This window comes from Gekko japonicus, unplaced genomic scaffold (genome assembly GCF_001447785.1).
Source record: "Gekko japonicus isolate JY-2015 unplaced genomic scaffold, Gekko_japonicus_V1.1 scaffold2379, whole genome shotgun sequence".
NCBI lineage: Eukaryota > Metazoa > Chordata > Lepidosauria > Squamata > Gekkonidae > Gekko > Gekko japonicus.
The window spans coordinates 41,063-57,884 of record NW_015160294.1 but is presented as its reverse complement, the minus strand read 5'-3'; the positions used below and the strand labels follow the sequence as shown (position 1 = coordinate 57,884).

Below are 16,822 nucleotides of genomic sequence, written 5' to 3'. Positions count from 1 at the left end.
ATACATGAGCTGTCCTTGTGCACTGAACAGCTTTGAAATGAAGAAGACGTGAGCACTGGTCATCAACAGAGTTGCACCTTTCTAAGCCCAATGATTTCAATGGACATAGAAGGGTTTAAGTCTGTTTAGGACTGCACTGTAAGAGGTGTATGTTCTGGCCCTAAGTGACAGCATAAATAGCTTGCTCACTTCAGCACTTCAGTTCCAAGTCCATGAAAACAGTTCTGTCAAGCAATCAATCAAAACTTTTAAAATCAATCTCCTATGTTTCAGTCAATGTGTTACGTCAATCAAGCAGCGCATTATGAACCTAATGAACCCTAACCCCCACTACAGGCACCTTGTTGCTGATAATAAGCAAATCCTACCACAGGACTTCGGGAGACAATGCCATTTTTAGTATTACTTCATGCTACAATCAAGCACAAGAAGTAAAGTAGCCTTAAGAAATAAATAAACACGACCTCCAGCCCCAGCAACTGAAACTGGCTCTCTCTGATCAAGACTGGTTCCTAAGTATCAAAACAAGGAGTCAGCATGTTTTCAAACAGTTCAGTCCTTTCTCTATCTGAAGCTACAGTGAGTACAATTTACTTTCTCCCTGTTTCTGCCCACACCAAGTTGTGGAGTGGACTAGGGCAGTCTAAAACACCAGAGTTGTCAAACACCATTGTTCCCACCAACTTAAACTTTAGAACAGAATTTGTTCCTAGTTCCTGCGCAGGCACAGCTCAGTGCACAGGGAAGGGACTGTCTTTGTGATGTACATATTGTGTGTATGCCTTTAACTGAACACTTACAAACGATATGGGAGGGGCCTCACTTAGTTCTAGTTCTGTCCCCACCAACTTAAACTTTAGAATAGAATTTGTTCCTAGTTCCTGCGCAGGCACAGCTCAGTGCACAGGGAAGGGACTGTCTTTGTGATGTACATATTGTGTGTATGCCTTTAACTGAACACTTACAAACGATATGGGAGGGGCCTCACTTAGTTCTAGTTCAGTGTATGTAGGCTGTAGTTCCAAGTGTGTATGAAGCAATAAAGAAGCCTGTTGCTGAAGATGCCAGATTCTCCTACATGCTGACTATCTGGATAGGTATGCCTACCTACACACTGGACCCCAGAGGATACGACAGCCTTAGGGGTGGCCCTAGCTAGGAACATAGGTGATTAGCACCAGAAACCCTGTAAGCCGCTCTGAGACCCTAGCCATGGGACAAAAGCGGGATATCAAGTCTAATGTAAATAAAATAAATAAAATAAATAGGTGTCAATGAGTCCCCTTCCCACACTTTGTTGAGCACACAATACCTACAGATGCATGGATCACACCCCTAGTTGATAAACAGAGCTGCCAACCTCCAGGAGGCGGCTGGAGATCTCCTGCAATTCTGACTGATCTCCAGACAACAGAGATCCATTCCCCTGCAGAAAATGGCTATATTTGAAGGTGGACTCTATGGCATTATACCCTGCTGAGACCCCTCCCTTCCACAAACCCCACCCTCCCCAGGTTCCACCCCCAAAATCTCCAGGAATTCCCCAACCCAGTGCTGGCAATCCAATGATAAAGCATACCAATTAAAACTTGGGGCTCTAATAATAAGCAGATAGCACTGTATATGGATGTCCAAAGTTTACCTTTGTAGAAGGAGTTGGTGGGGGCAAGAAGCGTCAGTCGTTCATTTCCAGTGAGGTGTGAACTGAGACCAGCTTGTCTAAAGAGGTCAATGGATGTTGAGACGTCGGATTCCTCTCCCAATTCCAGCAAAGTTTTAGCTTTTTTAAAAAGGAAAAAAAAAGTCAAAACTATTCTTTGAGGTACAATAAATTATTGTTAAGTGTTACTCTATGTGAAGACTCCTGCACATTCCTTGGACAGCAAAGGTGACAAACAAGCAAGTACTGGAGCGCATAAAATCAGACATGTCATTAGAAGAAAAAAATCATAAAACTGCGACTGACTGATTTTGGCCATGTCAATGTGGAAGAACTCACTAGAAAAAGCAATTATGTTTGGATTGGTTAGTGGCAAAAGGAAACTGGGCCACCAAAGAACATGGTGGCCAGACACCATATAAGTCAAAACCAGCCTGAGCATGGACCGACTCAAAGAAACAGTAAAAGATCAGAAAACATGGAGAGAGCTGGCCCATAGAATTGCCAAGAGTCGGACATGTCTGAATAGCTAACAACAACAACAACAACGACAACAACATTACTCTATGAACGGCCTCAGAAGGTGACAGAATTATAGTTGTCAAGCTAAAACATATATTAAAGTGCTGTACAAATTATATGGATTTTTAAAACCAGTCATGAACAGCTCTAATGAGTTATTTCTCACTATCAATTATCACCTGTCAGTATACCTTGTAATTTGTTGCTATTTTAAAACAACAAAACAAAACAAAAATGAATTCCTATGTTTTTAAAAATAAAAGCTAATTTTTATCTTTTTCTTCCCAATAAGAACCAATCATAAATAACCCCATTTTAGCAGTGGGAAAGGTCTTCTTAGTTAAATAAGCCAGTAACAGACAAACCTTTTGTGGATACAGGTCAGCTCACATATGTGAACCACGAATCCAGGAACTGAGTTATGAAATTTTACTTTACTATCACACTTCTCTCCACCAGGCAGTGAGAGGGATGTAGCAAGATTTCGTCTGGATATTACTACCAACTACCTAATCAGATATTCTTACAGTCACCCCTGGATCCTAGATTCTTCCCAGACCAACCAAAACACACACACACACACACACACACACAAAAGAAAAATAATGTAACTTGCCACAGGCATCCATGGTGACCACAAACCTCAGATTTTTCCCTCCCCAGATCCCCACCATCTCAATAGCCCTGTACCTAATAACTGATTGGGGCTACTTCTTTAACAGTACCAATCAGATCTCAGAGATGGTAGGTAGGAAAAGTCCACAAGTGCAGCTGTGGGTGTATAGCTTTCTACTGAATTTGAGATTCCATGGACTGGGGGTAAGTCTCTGCAAAACGGTCAAACATCATCATTTAGTTTTCATGCACTTTAGAGTATGAGAACAGGCAAAGAAAAAAGGTGAAAGGGGGGCATTATTCATTTCCTTGCTACTTCTTTTTCCATTGAAACTCCCTCTACTACTAAAGCTTCCTCCACAGAGTTCCATATCAATGTCTGCAAGGGCAAACACAACGGCTTCAAAAGGGAATTAGATAAGCATATGGAGCAGAGGTCCATCAGTGGCTATTAGCCACAAGGTATAGCTAGGGGCTCTGGGGCAAGTGATGCTCTGTCTTCTTGGTGCTTGGGGGGGGGGTCAACAGTGGGAGGGCTTCTAATGTCCTGGCCCCACTGCTGGACCTCCTGATGGCACTGGTATTTCTGGCCACTGTGTGACACAGAGTGTTGGACTGGATGGGCCTTTGGCCTGATCCAACATTGGCGTCTCTTATGTTCTTATGTTCTTAACACTGGAACACCATATGGAAAAAAGCAGCTGGGTGTGTGTGTGCTGAGGCAGCAAACAATCAGCAGACATGGTGGCCCCTGTCCTCCACCAAGACACAAAAAATGGTTTCTCCTGAAGCTATTTCTGTGTACGTGTCTATCTATGTACTTTTCCTAAATCAAGAGAAGCTGGAAAATTAGGGTCAAGCAGAGGTCTCCCAATGTAGCTAGGTCATTTTGTTGCAAAGACTGCTTCATCTCGAAGCCCTACATAATTTGGAACAACAATGAGGGGAGTGAGTGGACAAAACTGTAGAACACAGTCTGCTTTGCTGGCAGGTTCTCATGGTCTGTTCACCATAGATCTAGGGGGGAAAGTCATGGGGATTAAATGGCACTGTTTACATTTGATTGCATGCTTGCTATCAGAAGGGGAAAAATATTTTAAAAGCTTTACCTGAGTCTGGGATAAGAAGTTCGTTGACAAAGTGTATCACACCATTGGTTGCTATGACATCCTTGTTTGCAATGATGGGCCTTCCATTGAGAGTCAGTTCATCGCCATTACAGCCCACTTCCAGCATTTTACCCTCCAGTGTTTCCACTGATAAGCCAGCAATAATGGCCTCAGCACACATGGCCGATTTCAAGATGTGGTGGCTCAACAGATCTACAGAGGCACAGAGGAACGTTAAGAAGGGGTTTGAAAAAGCTGATTGAAAATGACCACTTGTGTACCACCACACACAGATTTTCCTTCGTACTCTACTGGAGGAAAGGAGTTATCTTACAGTGCAGTGTTTCAGGACAGAGATACATCTGTGTATAGGGAGATGATCACAGCCTCCATGAGACACAAACCACAAGAGGTTGGAATGGGAGGAAAGTTCTGTAGCTATTGGCACCCCTTGTAATGTTCTCAGGTGGTGGTGGAGAGTGCCATCAAGTCACAGAGACCCCTGGTGGTGTTTTCAAGGCAAGAGACACTCAGAGGTGGTTTTGCCCTTGCCTGCCTCTGCATCACGACCTTGGACTTCCTTGGAGGCCTCCCATCCATTTACTAGCCAGGGCCGACCTGCTTGCCTTCGGAGGTCTGACAAGACTGGGCTAGCCTGGACCATCCAGGTCAGGACTTGTAATGTTCTCTAGTAGCCAGAAAATGCAGATCATTTTTATTCCCTGTTCCCGAAAAGTGGTATGCATAGGCTTCCCAGGTGCATGGCAATGACTGCTGCCCCCCCCATAAGTACCCGCCTTCCCTCATCTCCCAGTGTCAAGCTTTGCCTGGCAGCCCTCGGTATGCATGTTCAGACGGCTTGGCTTAAAAAGCAGATTACATATTTTTCTGTGAGGGTCTTTATACACTGTTGTTTTTCATGTTAGTTTGGATACAAGGAACTTTATTCCCATTTAAAGGCACAAAGCACTGGCTTTAATTGTGCACTGTTTCTCTCTGGGGAATAAAAAGATCCCATGTATTTTTTTAAAACGTTTACCGCCTTCCTGTTAGAAAAGTTGGTACAGCCAGACCACTGCTGACTTAGTAAATCCTTTAAAGTGCTGACTAGCTTGTAGCTGCTGCTAGTTATTGCTCATCTAGTTCCCCAGGCCTAGTGCTGATCATCTTTACTGTTGCTCAAGCAGTTCCCCCTGTTTTTGGATTCAGTGGATGTCCAAAAGCAGGGGGAACTAGATGAGCAACTGTCTCCTGGTTAATGAGTCAGTGCTAACACAGCTTTTCCTCTGGGCTTTCTCTGTCTGTAAGGCAGGAGTGAGAAGTTTGGGGCAAAGCAGCATTATATGTTTACAACTTACACAAAGACAGCACATCAACCTGGCACTGGGGAGATGGATTTGTATGTGTGGTCTATCAGTCTTCTGCCTTTGAAAGGAAAGAGACAGGTCCACCTTCTCCTGATGGCCTCTTTCCCACCAAGTTGTTAGCCCAAAGATATTTGCTGTCCCTCTCAGATGAACTAGCGAGCAGCGAAGATGGAAACTAACAGTCATGTTCTAAGCAGTTATACCACCTTTCTAAAACCACTGAAGTTAATGAACTTAGAATACGGTTGCCAGGTTCTGCCTCCTCCCCAGCAGGGGACTTTGGGGGGTGTTCCTGGAGGGGGCGGGGATGTCCCCAACACAATGACATCACACAGAAGTGACATTATCATGTTGGGAGTGCAGCCCCATGGAAGGTGCCCTTGGCGCCAGCTTGCAAGAAACATTTAAAGGGAACTCTCCCTTTAAATGATTTTTGCAAGCGGGGGCACTGGCACCCCACACATCTGAACCCTAAGTGGCAAATTCACCACTTGGAGTTCAGGCATGCATGCCCCCTGCTTGCAAAAAGTGTTTAAAGGGTCCCTTTAAATGCTTTTTGTGAGCGGGGGCTGCATGTGCCTGAACTCCAAGTGTCACTGTGTGCCCCTGAACTCCAAGCATGCGGCCGGTGGCCACCTCTCTCTCTCCCCTCCTGCAAGATTTAAAGGGTTCTCCAGCTGATTGGCGGGCCATGTGCTCCCACCGATCAGCTGGAGGGCCCTGTAACTCTTGAAGGAGGAGAGGGAGTGGGGTGGCCGCAGGTGGTTGCTGTTGGGGGCAGGGCTTCCCCCAGCCAGCCGACTGGGAGGCAGCGGGCAGGAGCCCACAAAATCAGGAGATTCCCTGCCCCCACCTGTGGACTGGAATCCCTAACTTAGAAGGGTATAATTATACTTTGGACTGTACTGTGAAATCCCAACAGCTTTTGAAGAAAAGTTATGGGGGGTCTGAATTCCTCCAGTTATTAGAGAGATATCATCCTTAATTCACACATTACTCCACTCCTGGGTCTAGGAAAATAATGATTTACTGCCTTCTTTCATGAGCATTATTCAGTATCCAACAGGAATTTACAAATTTGGGGCAGCATTTGAACCTCCTCCTGAGGTCTTTAACAGAAACACATGGACCCCACTCGTGGTTCTGTTGGCTTTTAAACTGATTGCTAGACTGGTACAAGTGTTCAAATGCTAACCCAAATTTCGGAGTTCCAATCAGCCACTGAGTAATTCTTAGAGCATACTTCAGGCTGGATCATGTCCATTATTAACATGGGCAGGCTCAGATTTGCAAATGGTATTCTTGAACTATGAAACATGCTTTTAGAAACCTGTCTTAAGAGCTGGAATAATAATGGAGTCAACTGAAACAACTAGAATGCTACTGAACTTCTGCTCAAAAATCCCCACTTTATTTTTTGCTTATCCTTTCAGCAAACTAAGTCTTTATTTCTGCACCACCTTTTGTTCCCTCACACTGAATATTAATTTTATTTTTGCATCAATTATGTATGAATGACATATAACAAAAATAGCATAAAAGAGGAGGAAAGGGCATGAAAGAAACAAGCTGATCAGGAACAGGAGAAAGTGGATGGAACAAAAGGCTCAAACAAAAAGAAGCAAGCATAGGGCTTATTTGTTCATCCCTAAGGGCGGCTGCCCAGGTCATTACCCCTTCAGATGCTATTTCAGTGACCTCTACAGCTGCCTCCACGTCTTCTAAGCCTACTGATTACCATTTTTCTACCAACTGGTTAAAATGGGCAGGATGGGACAGCTACAGAATGCCAGCAAAACAGTATTATGCTCCAAAGATACATCCTGCCCACGTTGCTCACTAACCCTTATAATATTATCAGATTTCCTGCAAAGCACACAGTCCAGGTTTATCGCTTCTTCCTCCTCTAATGTCTGTCTATTCTTTATAGCTATACATTGGAGACTTGTCAAATGACTGTTCACCTTTTAAAGCTTCTGGGTCTCCTAGGATCCTGTTCAGAGTTTCTTGTGGGATCTTCTCAAAGGCCTCATTGGTAGGAGCCAACAAAGTAAACTGGCCCTCACTGTCCAATAGATTGTTAAGACCAGCAGCTGCCACAGCTGCCTGTAAATAAATGTGAGAGAGGTAGAATTGGAGATGTTAGAGCTCATTCCGTGACAAAGCAAACTAAATAGATTGCCAAGAAAATAATTCCACCTTCAGTTGCATTGAAAGATATAATGGAACCATCTGACATAAACTCACCCTAAGGGTCTCAAGGCTTTCTTCAATCTCAATAATTTGCAAGATGCTGTTTGTTGTTGTAGAAATGACTTTGTCTATGAGATGAACCACTCCATTAGTAGCATGATGGTCAGCCTTTAGTAACCTCGCACAGTTCACTGTAACAATCTGCAAAAAACATGGAAAAGCTAAGTCCAAAACTGAAATGAGCATATATTCTTCACATTAAAGTATTTATGTAGTAACATATTCACTAGTTGGAAGAATGTCAGTTATTTCATCAGGATCCTCACTTGGATCCACTAGATCAATTTCTATAGAGAGAGGGGAGAGGGGCATTTTCCCTGATTCCCCCATCCCGTTACAGCCCGTCAGCTCTAAACAATCCATCCAAAAACCAATCAATGATACTCCTAATTTTTTTTTTGTCCCAAGAAGTTTAATAATTGGTACTAGGACAAGAAACCATAGCTTCAGTAGTATTGAGAGCTCTACCAAATACTTACTCCGTTTGGATAATGATGGATCTGGATATCAATATTCTGGTACATTGAAGGGAGGCTTGTTCCATGTTTCAGGTCGTCAGTCAGGACTCGCCTATTCACCATGTGGTAGCGAAGAGCATTTAGCAGCTCAATGTTAACATTGCTCACCAAAGAATCCAACATTTCCTAAGAACAAACAATATTGTACCAATTATGACTCAATTCCACTGAACATATTCCGCAAGAATCATGAATATACCATTGCAATAGTGCTGGTTATCTCCGTCTACCTCTGTAGATGGAAACAGGGAAATGGGTGCCTGGTCTGCATCAGTCACCCAGTGTAGTTGCTGCCCCATTCATAGTAGCTTGTTTAACGGGGGCTTTCTAGGCACTTTTCCTAGATGTGAAGGATTATGCATGCTTCAGTAGACCATTGTGTTCAGGGGATAGATGGAATTAAAAATCCATGGAATACACAGATCCTGACCAACTGATCAAGGCTGCCATGAACAAAATTACGCCGCTTCAGTTACTCCATTGTAAATCTTGTGATAGTATAAGTGTTCCCAAGTAGGGATTGTGGTTTTGTTGTTACCCCTTCACCACACTGAGTTTAGAGCTTTCCTCCAGTACCATGAACCTTCTCTGGAAGAAGTCTCTGCACTGAGGTGAGTGGAGTGTAGACTCTATCCTGTGGTGTTTTCATGGACTTGCATTTTTATTGATGTCTCCATCTGGTTCCTTACAGCAAAAGGTTACATGTATCTTACTGTGCATTTCCAACACTTTTATTCTGTGGCAGAGGATTTCATGTTTCCCATACCAGCCAACATTCAAGAAAATGAAGATGTAATTTTTCTTACAGCAGGCAAAGATGCCCAGGCCTCATTGGTTGGAGCAAAAATCGTGTAGCTTCCAGGGCCGGTGATTTCAGCACTCAGGTTTGAGCTGGCAGAATAGAGCTGAGTGGTAGTGGCCCCAACAATGCCAAGTGTTTCATAAAGATTTGCAAGTGGCAAAGCTGTTTTCCAAAAAATAAAATAAAAAAAATTAACAAGGCAACAGTAACATTACAGTATTTCACAATAATATTTCAAATTTAAAATAAAATAGGATGATGGCACCAATTTAATGATGTGTAGCTGCAAACCAAGATAATGAGATTGAACAGATTTGGGACCAGCTTGCGAGCCAGATATAACTGGAAAAAGGTGCTCTTAGCAACAGCACCAATCTGCTTAACCATCAACAAGTGCCCCCAAGCTCTTAACTTGGTCCTACCAATGAACTCTTAATCAACACCAGCCAAACATGCTGTCTTCACAACCAGCATCACCTCCTTCTTGTACAGATTAAGTCACTTGATCACAGCCTCAAGACAGTGACCCAGAAGCTGCCTCCACAAGCTTGAATAATGAGAGACAACTATTGTTGACAACCCATTCCAAATATTGTTGACAACCCATTCCAAAATTTCTGATGATCTCATCCCATGATCTTACACAGATATTGAAGAGTACTGGGGATAAAATGGACCCCTTTGGTATCCCACATATCAGGTCCCTAATGACTGTGACTCGCTCTCCTTAGGTAACACTTTTTGCCTACCAACAGGAAAAGACCAAAACCCACAAAGGGCAATTCCTTTATCTCAAACGCTTATTGCAGTCAATCCACCAACATATGACAGTTGACCATATTAAAGGCTGCCAATGTGTCTAAAAGCCTCAGCAGCAGTGGTATGCCCTTATCCTTATCTGTAGCCAGAAACTATTCACCAAGGCCAATAGAGCTGTTCAGTCCTGAAACCCTGCCTGAAGACCGACTGCAATGAGTCAAGGGCAGATGTCTGATCCCGAAATGCCTGCACAGCCTGCAGTTGCTGTGCCACAACCTACCTTAGACACTTTGCCCAGAAAGGGGAGAGTGGAAATGGGCTGATAACTGCCCATATCCCCCCCATACAAAGCTTTTATTAAGAAGAGCTTCTTTTACCTGTGAAGGAAACCCCTTGAAACAAGGATATACTATTAACCTTTCCTAATGGAGCTTCTCCAAGCTTGATTTTAACAGCCAGGATGAACAAGGATCCAGTTTGTGTGAACTGGCCTTCACAGCCCCAAGCATTCTGTTGACATTGATCAAGCAGACCAATCTGAAACACTCTGCAGAGCTTTATCTGAAGCACCCAGCATAGGATCTACCCCAAACAGGCGTCTAAATTGGACTGGATGAGAGTGACTGATTTATATCAACAATTATGAACTTTAAGAGCAAAGAATCAAACAAAATGATCACAGTTAATATCTGCACCAGAGTCAAGAATGTTAGGCCAAGATGACATTAGGCCCCAAACCACTCTAAATAATTTTGTTGGACAAGATTCAGCTGATGCAATAGTAGCAGAAAAGAATGCTGCCATTGGTGCCACCTTGCAGGGGCTTTTTTCTGTCCTATCTGGTACTAGTTTTCCACCAATGACACTCTAGCTGTCTATCCAACCTCTTCATAACCCCAACTCCCTGGGAAAACACAGAACACAGGGTCAAAGCCCTTCTTGAGGAAAGGCAAGGGCGCTAAGGATCAATCCTTTCAATAGCACCCTGCACACCAGCATTCCACACCAATAATACAAGGACCTCTACAGAACCACTATCCAGGCTTTTAAAACTCCCCAGAGCCATTAGGAAACCAACAGAATCCATTAGTTTCTGGGGACAGACCAGTCTGCCCTTGTGGATAGGGGAAGGAAACACACCTTTATCTTCAACACTTAATGATCTGACCATGGCACAGGTTATAAAATCAATCCCCTACCAGATCACCACTGGTACAGAAGACAAGATCCAACACACATCCTTTCTCACGTGCTGGGCCCCAAACAACCTGGGAAACTGCCACGGTCGCTACAGTAGCCTTGAACTCTTGAGGCAGACCAGACAGGGAGGCCTCAGAGTGGCTACTTGAAGTCCCCCAACACCAAAGGATTTGAGCTCTGCAACACCAGCTCCATCAGCTCAGTGAAGGCTAACTACCAGCAACCCAAATCTTTGAGCCAAAACACAATCACATGGAAAGGAAAGGTCTGAAACTCTTTTTTAAAATTTGCATAGCCATTTCACTCTAAGTTGCGGTGGAAGAAAAATTAAAGGAAAAGCAGCTTTGTGTACCTACCAGTAGTTTAAACAGGAAGTGATAAAGAGTAACCCAAGGAATCACTGGAAACACTGTTGTCGCCACAGAATTTCCAGTGATTCCTTGAACTAACTTCTGGGATAGCTCTAGGAATTGCTGGAAACTCTGTGGTTCTACCACAGAATTTCCAATGATTACAAGAGCTACCCTTTGTCACTTCCTATCGATACTTTGGGGGAGAACATAAGGCTGTATTTTTTTTATTATCCTACAATGCTGTGCCCCCCACAACCCTTCCCACGTGTTCCGAGGCACAACCTGGCAACCCTATGCTGAGGAATATTATTTAAAATGTATTTAAATTTATATCTCAGTTTTCTCTCCTCGGGTACACCAAATAGCTTTTCACATTATTTCCCTCTGCCATTCAATCCTCACAACAACCACCTTGTGAGGGTACGTTAGGCTGAGAGACTGTGACGGGCCTAAGGTCACCTGGCAATTTACAGTGGGTAATCAGCAGAGAAGGAAATGGTCAAATACCACTTCTACTAGCTACCAATGATTCCATATTGTCTCATGTTCTTGTTTTTATTTTGCTTTATTTTATTTACCAGCTGGGCAGCCTTTCTCCCCTGGGACTTCTTCATATCCAGGACAACACTCATAGGCTATCACTCTGCAATGAAAAAAAGATACAGCAATATTAACAGAAATTACTAACTATAACTTGTTCAGAAAAACTGTAGAGTACCACCCTCCCACAGGGCTGGAGCGCTGGACATCGCAGTAACACATGTTTAAATGCTTTCCTTTTCTTACATATAGGAAATGAACATATGAGGTAGACGGCTATGTTCTCAATGAGATGCTGGCATTCTACATGCAGTGGATTTTGTACATAGGGTGGCATTCAACCCAGGCCAGCAATCTTGTCTCTAAATGTTCAGCTAAGAAGTACCGTATATTAGCTTGGATCCACCAGACATTTCCACAAACAGAAGGATTTCTGCTTGTAAAGTGTGACATATCACCACATCCTGCTGCAACTCCAAATGCTCCCTGAAATACTGCTTTTGGGAGGTCCCTGTCCCCAAAAGAAGCATGGTGTGGGGCTTTGGGACTGGGTGAAGTTAATGTTGATGCCTACGATCACATAAGCTTTGGCTTCACATAAACCAAATCTCCTACATGCAGCTGTTCAAAGGTTCTGATTTGCAGTAGAAATATATGTATGTCAAAACACAAGATCTTAGTCTCACCTGTATAAGCCCTAAGCATAATTTCAAAGCCAAAATCTGTGAATTGGACAAAATCCGCACAATTGCATAAATTTTCTTATTCTTCATCCTTTAGATTCCTTTCTGAAAGCCATGGACATGGGTGTGGAGCTATGCAGGGCACTTAAGTCCCCTTAAGGTCAAGAAGCATATGATGCTCTGAAGCCTAAGTATGTCTGTGATTGCCACAGATCATCACCATATGCTGATGGGGGGGGGGGGGGGTGGGAGGGTCTAATACTTTCGTTTAGATTTCTAGTGTGTTTCCAAGCTGTCAGATTTCAATATTAAATTGACTGGCAGTGCAGCCTAGTCCTTGGAGGCCTCTACCAACTCATCACCTCTTTGCAAATTGTAGAAGCTTTAAGTACTTTGTTTAGCTGTGAGCCTCTTGCCTAGTAACAGTCCCTTGTGTTGACTTTGCAGGGAACCATGTTGCAAGTACTATGTTTTGTTAGCAGATTAGGCTATTTTGGGAACCCCTGGGCTTGCACACCATATTTAATCACTGTTTGGATAACACTGTAATTCCATTATGTTTATTATCTTAACAAAGCAAACTAATGTTTTCTCTCCTTGGGCCCCAGAGCTGAAATAATAACTCTCTCCTCAAGAGATGCTTTTTGCTCACATACATCAAAGTGTAATAGGGCTCCCATCTGACAGCTCTAGGTGTTTATCCCTAGTTGTGGGTGGTTTTATTTGTCTTTGATACCTATTTTAATGAGTACCGCAAAGATCTCATTTATGCTATCAGCAGTCAAGTAAGCAAAGTGGCAAACACAACCCCGTGAAATAAACCAAACTGCAACTCCAATTAGACATATTGTAAGGGCTTTACAGGGAAAAGTTGGTCCATTATACACTAATGAACAGTCTGAGACATTTAACAGCCAGCAGCTTGTTCTTTCACTGTCTTTTATTTAGAGCAGGGGTGTTGAACTCATTTGTTACAAGGGCCGGAGCTGACACAAATAGGACTTTGTTGGGCCAGGCCATGCATGTCATAAAATGTAATGCCAGGTAGCACAGATATAAACTTTATAAAAGATACAAACACAAAGATATGTTTTTACTTAAAATACAAATATGCTTAAAACTCTTGCAATGTTTTGTTTATTTAACAGTCTTTGATAACTGATACCTCACAACCCCCCCCCTTAAAAATGCCTGCCTAAAATGGAAAGGTGAAGAAATAGTGGGATTTGGCAATGCAATTTTTAAAATAAAACATAAAGAAAAAGCACAAGGATACCAGAAACTTGGAATGAAGACTTAATAACTTTGATACACAAACAAAACTCGGATGAAAAAGAAATAAAAAACTATAGACCAATTTCCTTATTAAATGTGAACTATAAAATCTATGCCTGTATTCTAGCAACAAGATTGAAAAAATATTGATGCAGATAATTCATCAAGATCAAGCAGGTTTTCTACCAAAAAGACAAGTCAGAAACAATGTAAAAAGTATTTTAAATACAATTGAATATTTTGAAGCACATCCAGAAAAACAAATGGCCTTAATCTTTTTAGATGCTGAAAAAGCATTTGATAATGTTAGTTGGAGTTTTATGTTGGAACAGTTGTTAGCTTCACAATGTGGTAAAGAGTTTTTTACAATGGTCAAAGCAATTTATACTAGACAACCAGCAAGAATTCTTGTAAATGGAGATTTATCACAAAATATTAAAATTCAAAAAGGAACCAGACAAGGTTGTCCACTTTCACCACTATTGTTTATATTTGTACTAGAAATACTGAATAACAGGATTAGAGAAGATATATATATATATATATCAAAGGAGTGAAAATAAGAGAATAAGAATATAAATTACAAGCATTTGCAGATAATTTGGTATTTATTTTAGAAAACCCAATGGATTCAATTACACAATTATTAGCAACATTGTTGGAATATAGTCAGGTAGCTGGATTGAAAATTAACCTGATTAAGACAAAAATGTTAACAAAAATATGACTAAAGATCAAGTGCAACAGCTACAAGAAAAAGTGGGTTTTTAAGCACAAAAAAGTGAAATATTTAGGAATAAATATAACAAACAGATATAGCTCCTTGATCAAAGACAACTATATGGAACTTATGTTAGAAATTAAGAAAGATTTGGAAAAATGGAAAAATCTACAAATATCCTTGATGAGCAGAATAGCCACAATAATGATTAATATTCTTCCAAGATTGGTTTTTTTCGTTTCAAACAATACCAGTTCTTCAAAACCAACAATATTTTAAAGAACTTGATAAAGTGATTTCACAATTTATATGGCAGAATAAGAAACCAAGAATACAAATGAAAGCTTTACAAGATGCTAAAGAAAGAGCTGGATTTGCATTACCAGCTTGGCTCTTATACTATAGAGCAGCAGTGTTGTCGTGGATAAAATAATGGATCACATTAGAAAACACTAGATTACTAACTTTGGAGGAACATGATTTATTATTGAGTTGGCATGCATTCATGTGGTATGGAAAATCAGATATACATAAATATTTTAAACAACATTTGGTTAAAAAATCCTTATTGATGGTATGGGAAAACAGTAAAAAGTTATTTTACACTAAAACACCCAAATGGAGCTCACCACTTGAAGCTTTTACAAATCCTAACTTATTGCAAAAAATGTTGTTAAGATATGAGGATTTGTTAGACAATAAAAATGAATTAAAAACAATAGAAAAATTTAAAGAACAGGAGAATAATATAAATCAGTGGGAAAGGATACAAACAGAGTCGAGATATGCTAAAGACAAACAAATGGGTTTCTATGTAAATATAACGTAAATAGATAAGGTATTGTTATATGCTGATGATAAATCGATTAAGAAATTGTATAAAATAATGTTAGAAGATATAATGCAAGATGAAATAGTTGAAAACTGTATGGTTAAATGGGCATAAAATCTGGGTCACAATATTGATCTAGAGAAATGGTTGTGTGTTTGGAAAACAAATGTAAAGACCACCAAAGCGACTTCCTATAAGGAAAATATATAAAAAATGTTTTATAGATGGTATATTACTACAGATAAACTAGTTAAATTTTATCTGGACTTACCAAAGGATTGTTGGAAATGTCAAAATAATACTGGTCCTTTTTTCATATGTGGTGGACATGTGATAAAGCTAAAAAATATTGGGCTTGGATACATGAACTGTTACAAAAAGTGTTAAAAACTACTGTGCCTTATATACCAGAGCTGTTTTTCTGGCTATAGTACCAGAGAAATATAATAAGCAAGACTTTTATCTCTCAATACATATAGTGACAGCAGCAACTGGAGAAAAAGTGAAGTTCCCTCAAAGGAAGACATTAAAAATAAAATATTGGAAACAGCAGAGATGGACAACTTAACTGCAATTTTGAGAGGACATAATAAAGAAGATTTTGAAGACACATGGTCAAGATTTTATAAATGGATAGAAGAGCATACCATATAAAACTCCTGGACCTATAACCCAAATATAAAGAATAAGAAATAGAGATGTGAAGGCCCGGAAAAAAACCGGAAAAATTCGGGAAAAAACCGTTTTCCCCCCTGAATTTTTGTTTTTTTCCGAAAAATTGAAAAAAGAAAAGAAAAGAAATTGATTATGGAATGTTTTATTTTAACATGATAAATAAAATATTTTAAGACAGGGTGTTCAAATATTTTCCAAATCATTTCTAAAATATATAATGGTATCAGATTGATCTAATTTCTGTGCACTGAGGACAAGCAAGTCCTAGGTTACAAACTGAACTCTCCAATGCAAGAACAAGATGCATTTCTTCCTTTAGGAGGTGCGATTGTCAGAAGAAAATAAAAAGGTTTCAGTTTTGTTTTTGCATATGGGTGGGTATTCTGTTTGTAATAATTGTTTGGGTACACTATATTTTTAATATGCTAGTTGTGATAATTTCATGCCAAGTAAAAATGTCCATAGTCATTTTTTATGTTCCTAAAGTAACAGAATGACTTTCAATCTAGAAAATACAAAAGAAATGCTAATGTAGCATTTTTTTCAATTTTTCCAAAAATTTCCGTTTTTTCCCGGAAAAAATAAAACGGAAAAAAACCGGGGTTTTTTCCGAGCTTCAAAATTTCCGGAAATTTTACATCTCTAATAAGAAATAAGAACTATATATTTAACTGTGAGCAAAAGGTACATATTAAAATTATATGGTGGAAGAAGAGAGGGCGGTGGCGGTACAGTTACAGAGCTACCTGGATGATGCCTCCATCCTCGATCCCTTCCAGTCCGGCTTTCGCCCGGGTCACGGGACGGAGACTGTTTTGGTCGCGCTGACGGACGACCTCCGTAGGCATCTGGATCGCGGCGGCGTGGCCGCACTGGTGTTGTTGGACCTGTCGGCTGCGTTCGACATGGTCGACCACCAGTTGCTGGCCCGCCGCCTC

At 41.0% G+C, this 16,822-nt stretch overlaps 1 protein-coding gene across 1 annotated transcript in view; it reads right to left on the bottom strand.

Annotated features, from left to right (window-relative positions):
• Nucleotides 1–16,822, bottom strand: part of TGFBI (transforming growth factor beta induced) — a 61,513-nt gene that overhangs the window by 13,720 nt on the left and 30,971 nt on the right. The window contains exons 3-9 of the mRNA XM_015416012.1: nt 11,737–11,801; nt 8,851–9,008; nt 8,006–8,170; nt 7,521–7,667; nt 7,238–7,379; nt 3,907–4,119; nt 1,643–1,780 (exon numbers count right to left, since the gene is read on the bottom strand). Coding sequence (XP_015271498.1) covers nt 1,643–1,780; nt 3,907–4,119; nt 7,238–7,379; nt 7,521–7,667; nt 8,006–8,170; nt 8,851–9,008; nt 11,737–11,801 — 1,028 coding nt within the window. The remainder of the gene's footprint in view (nt 1–1,642; nt 1,781–3,906; nt 4,120–7,237; nt 7,380–7,520; nt 7,668–8,005; nt 8,171–8,850; nt 9,009–11,736; nt 11,802–16,822) is intronic.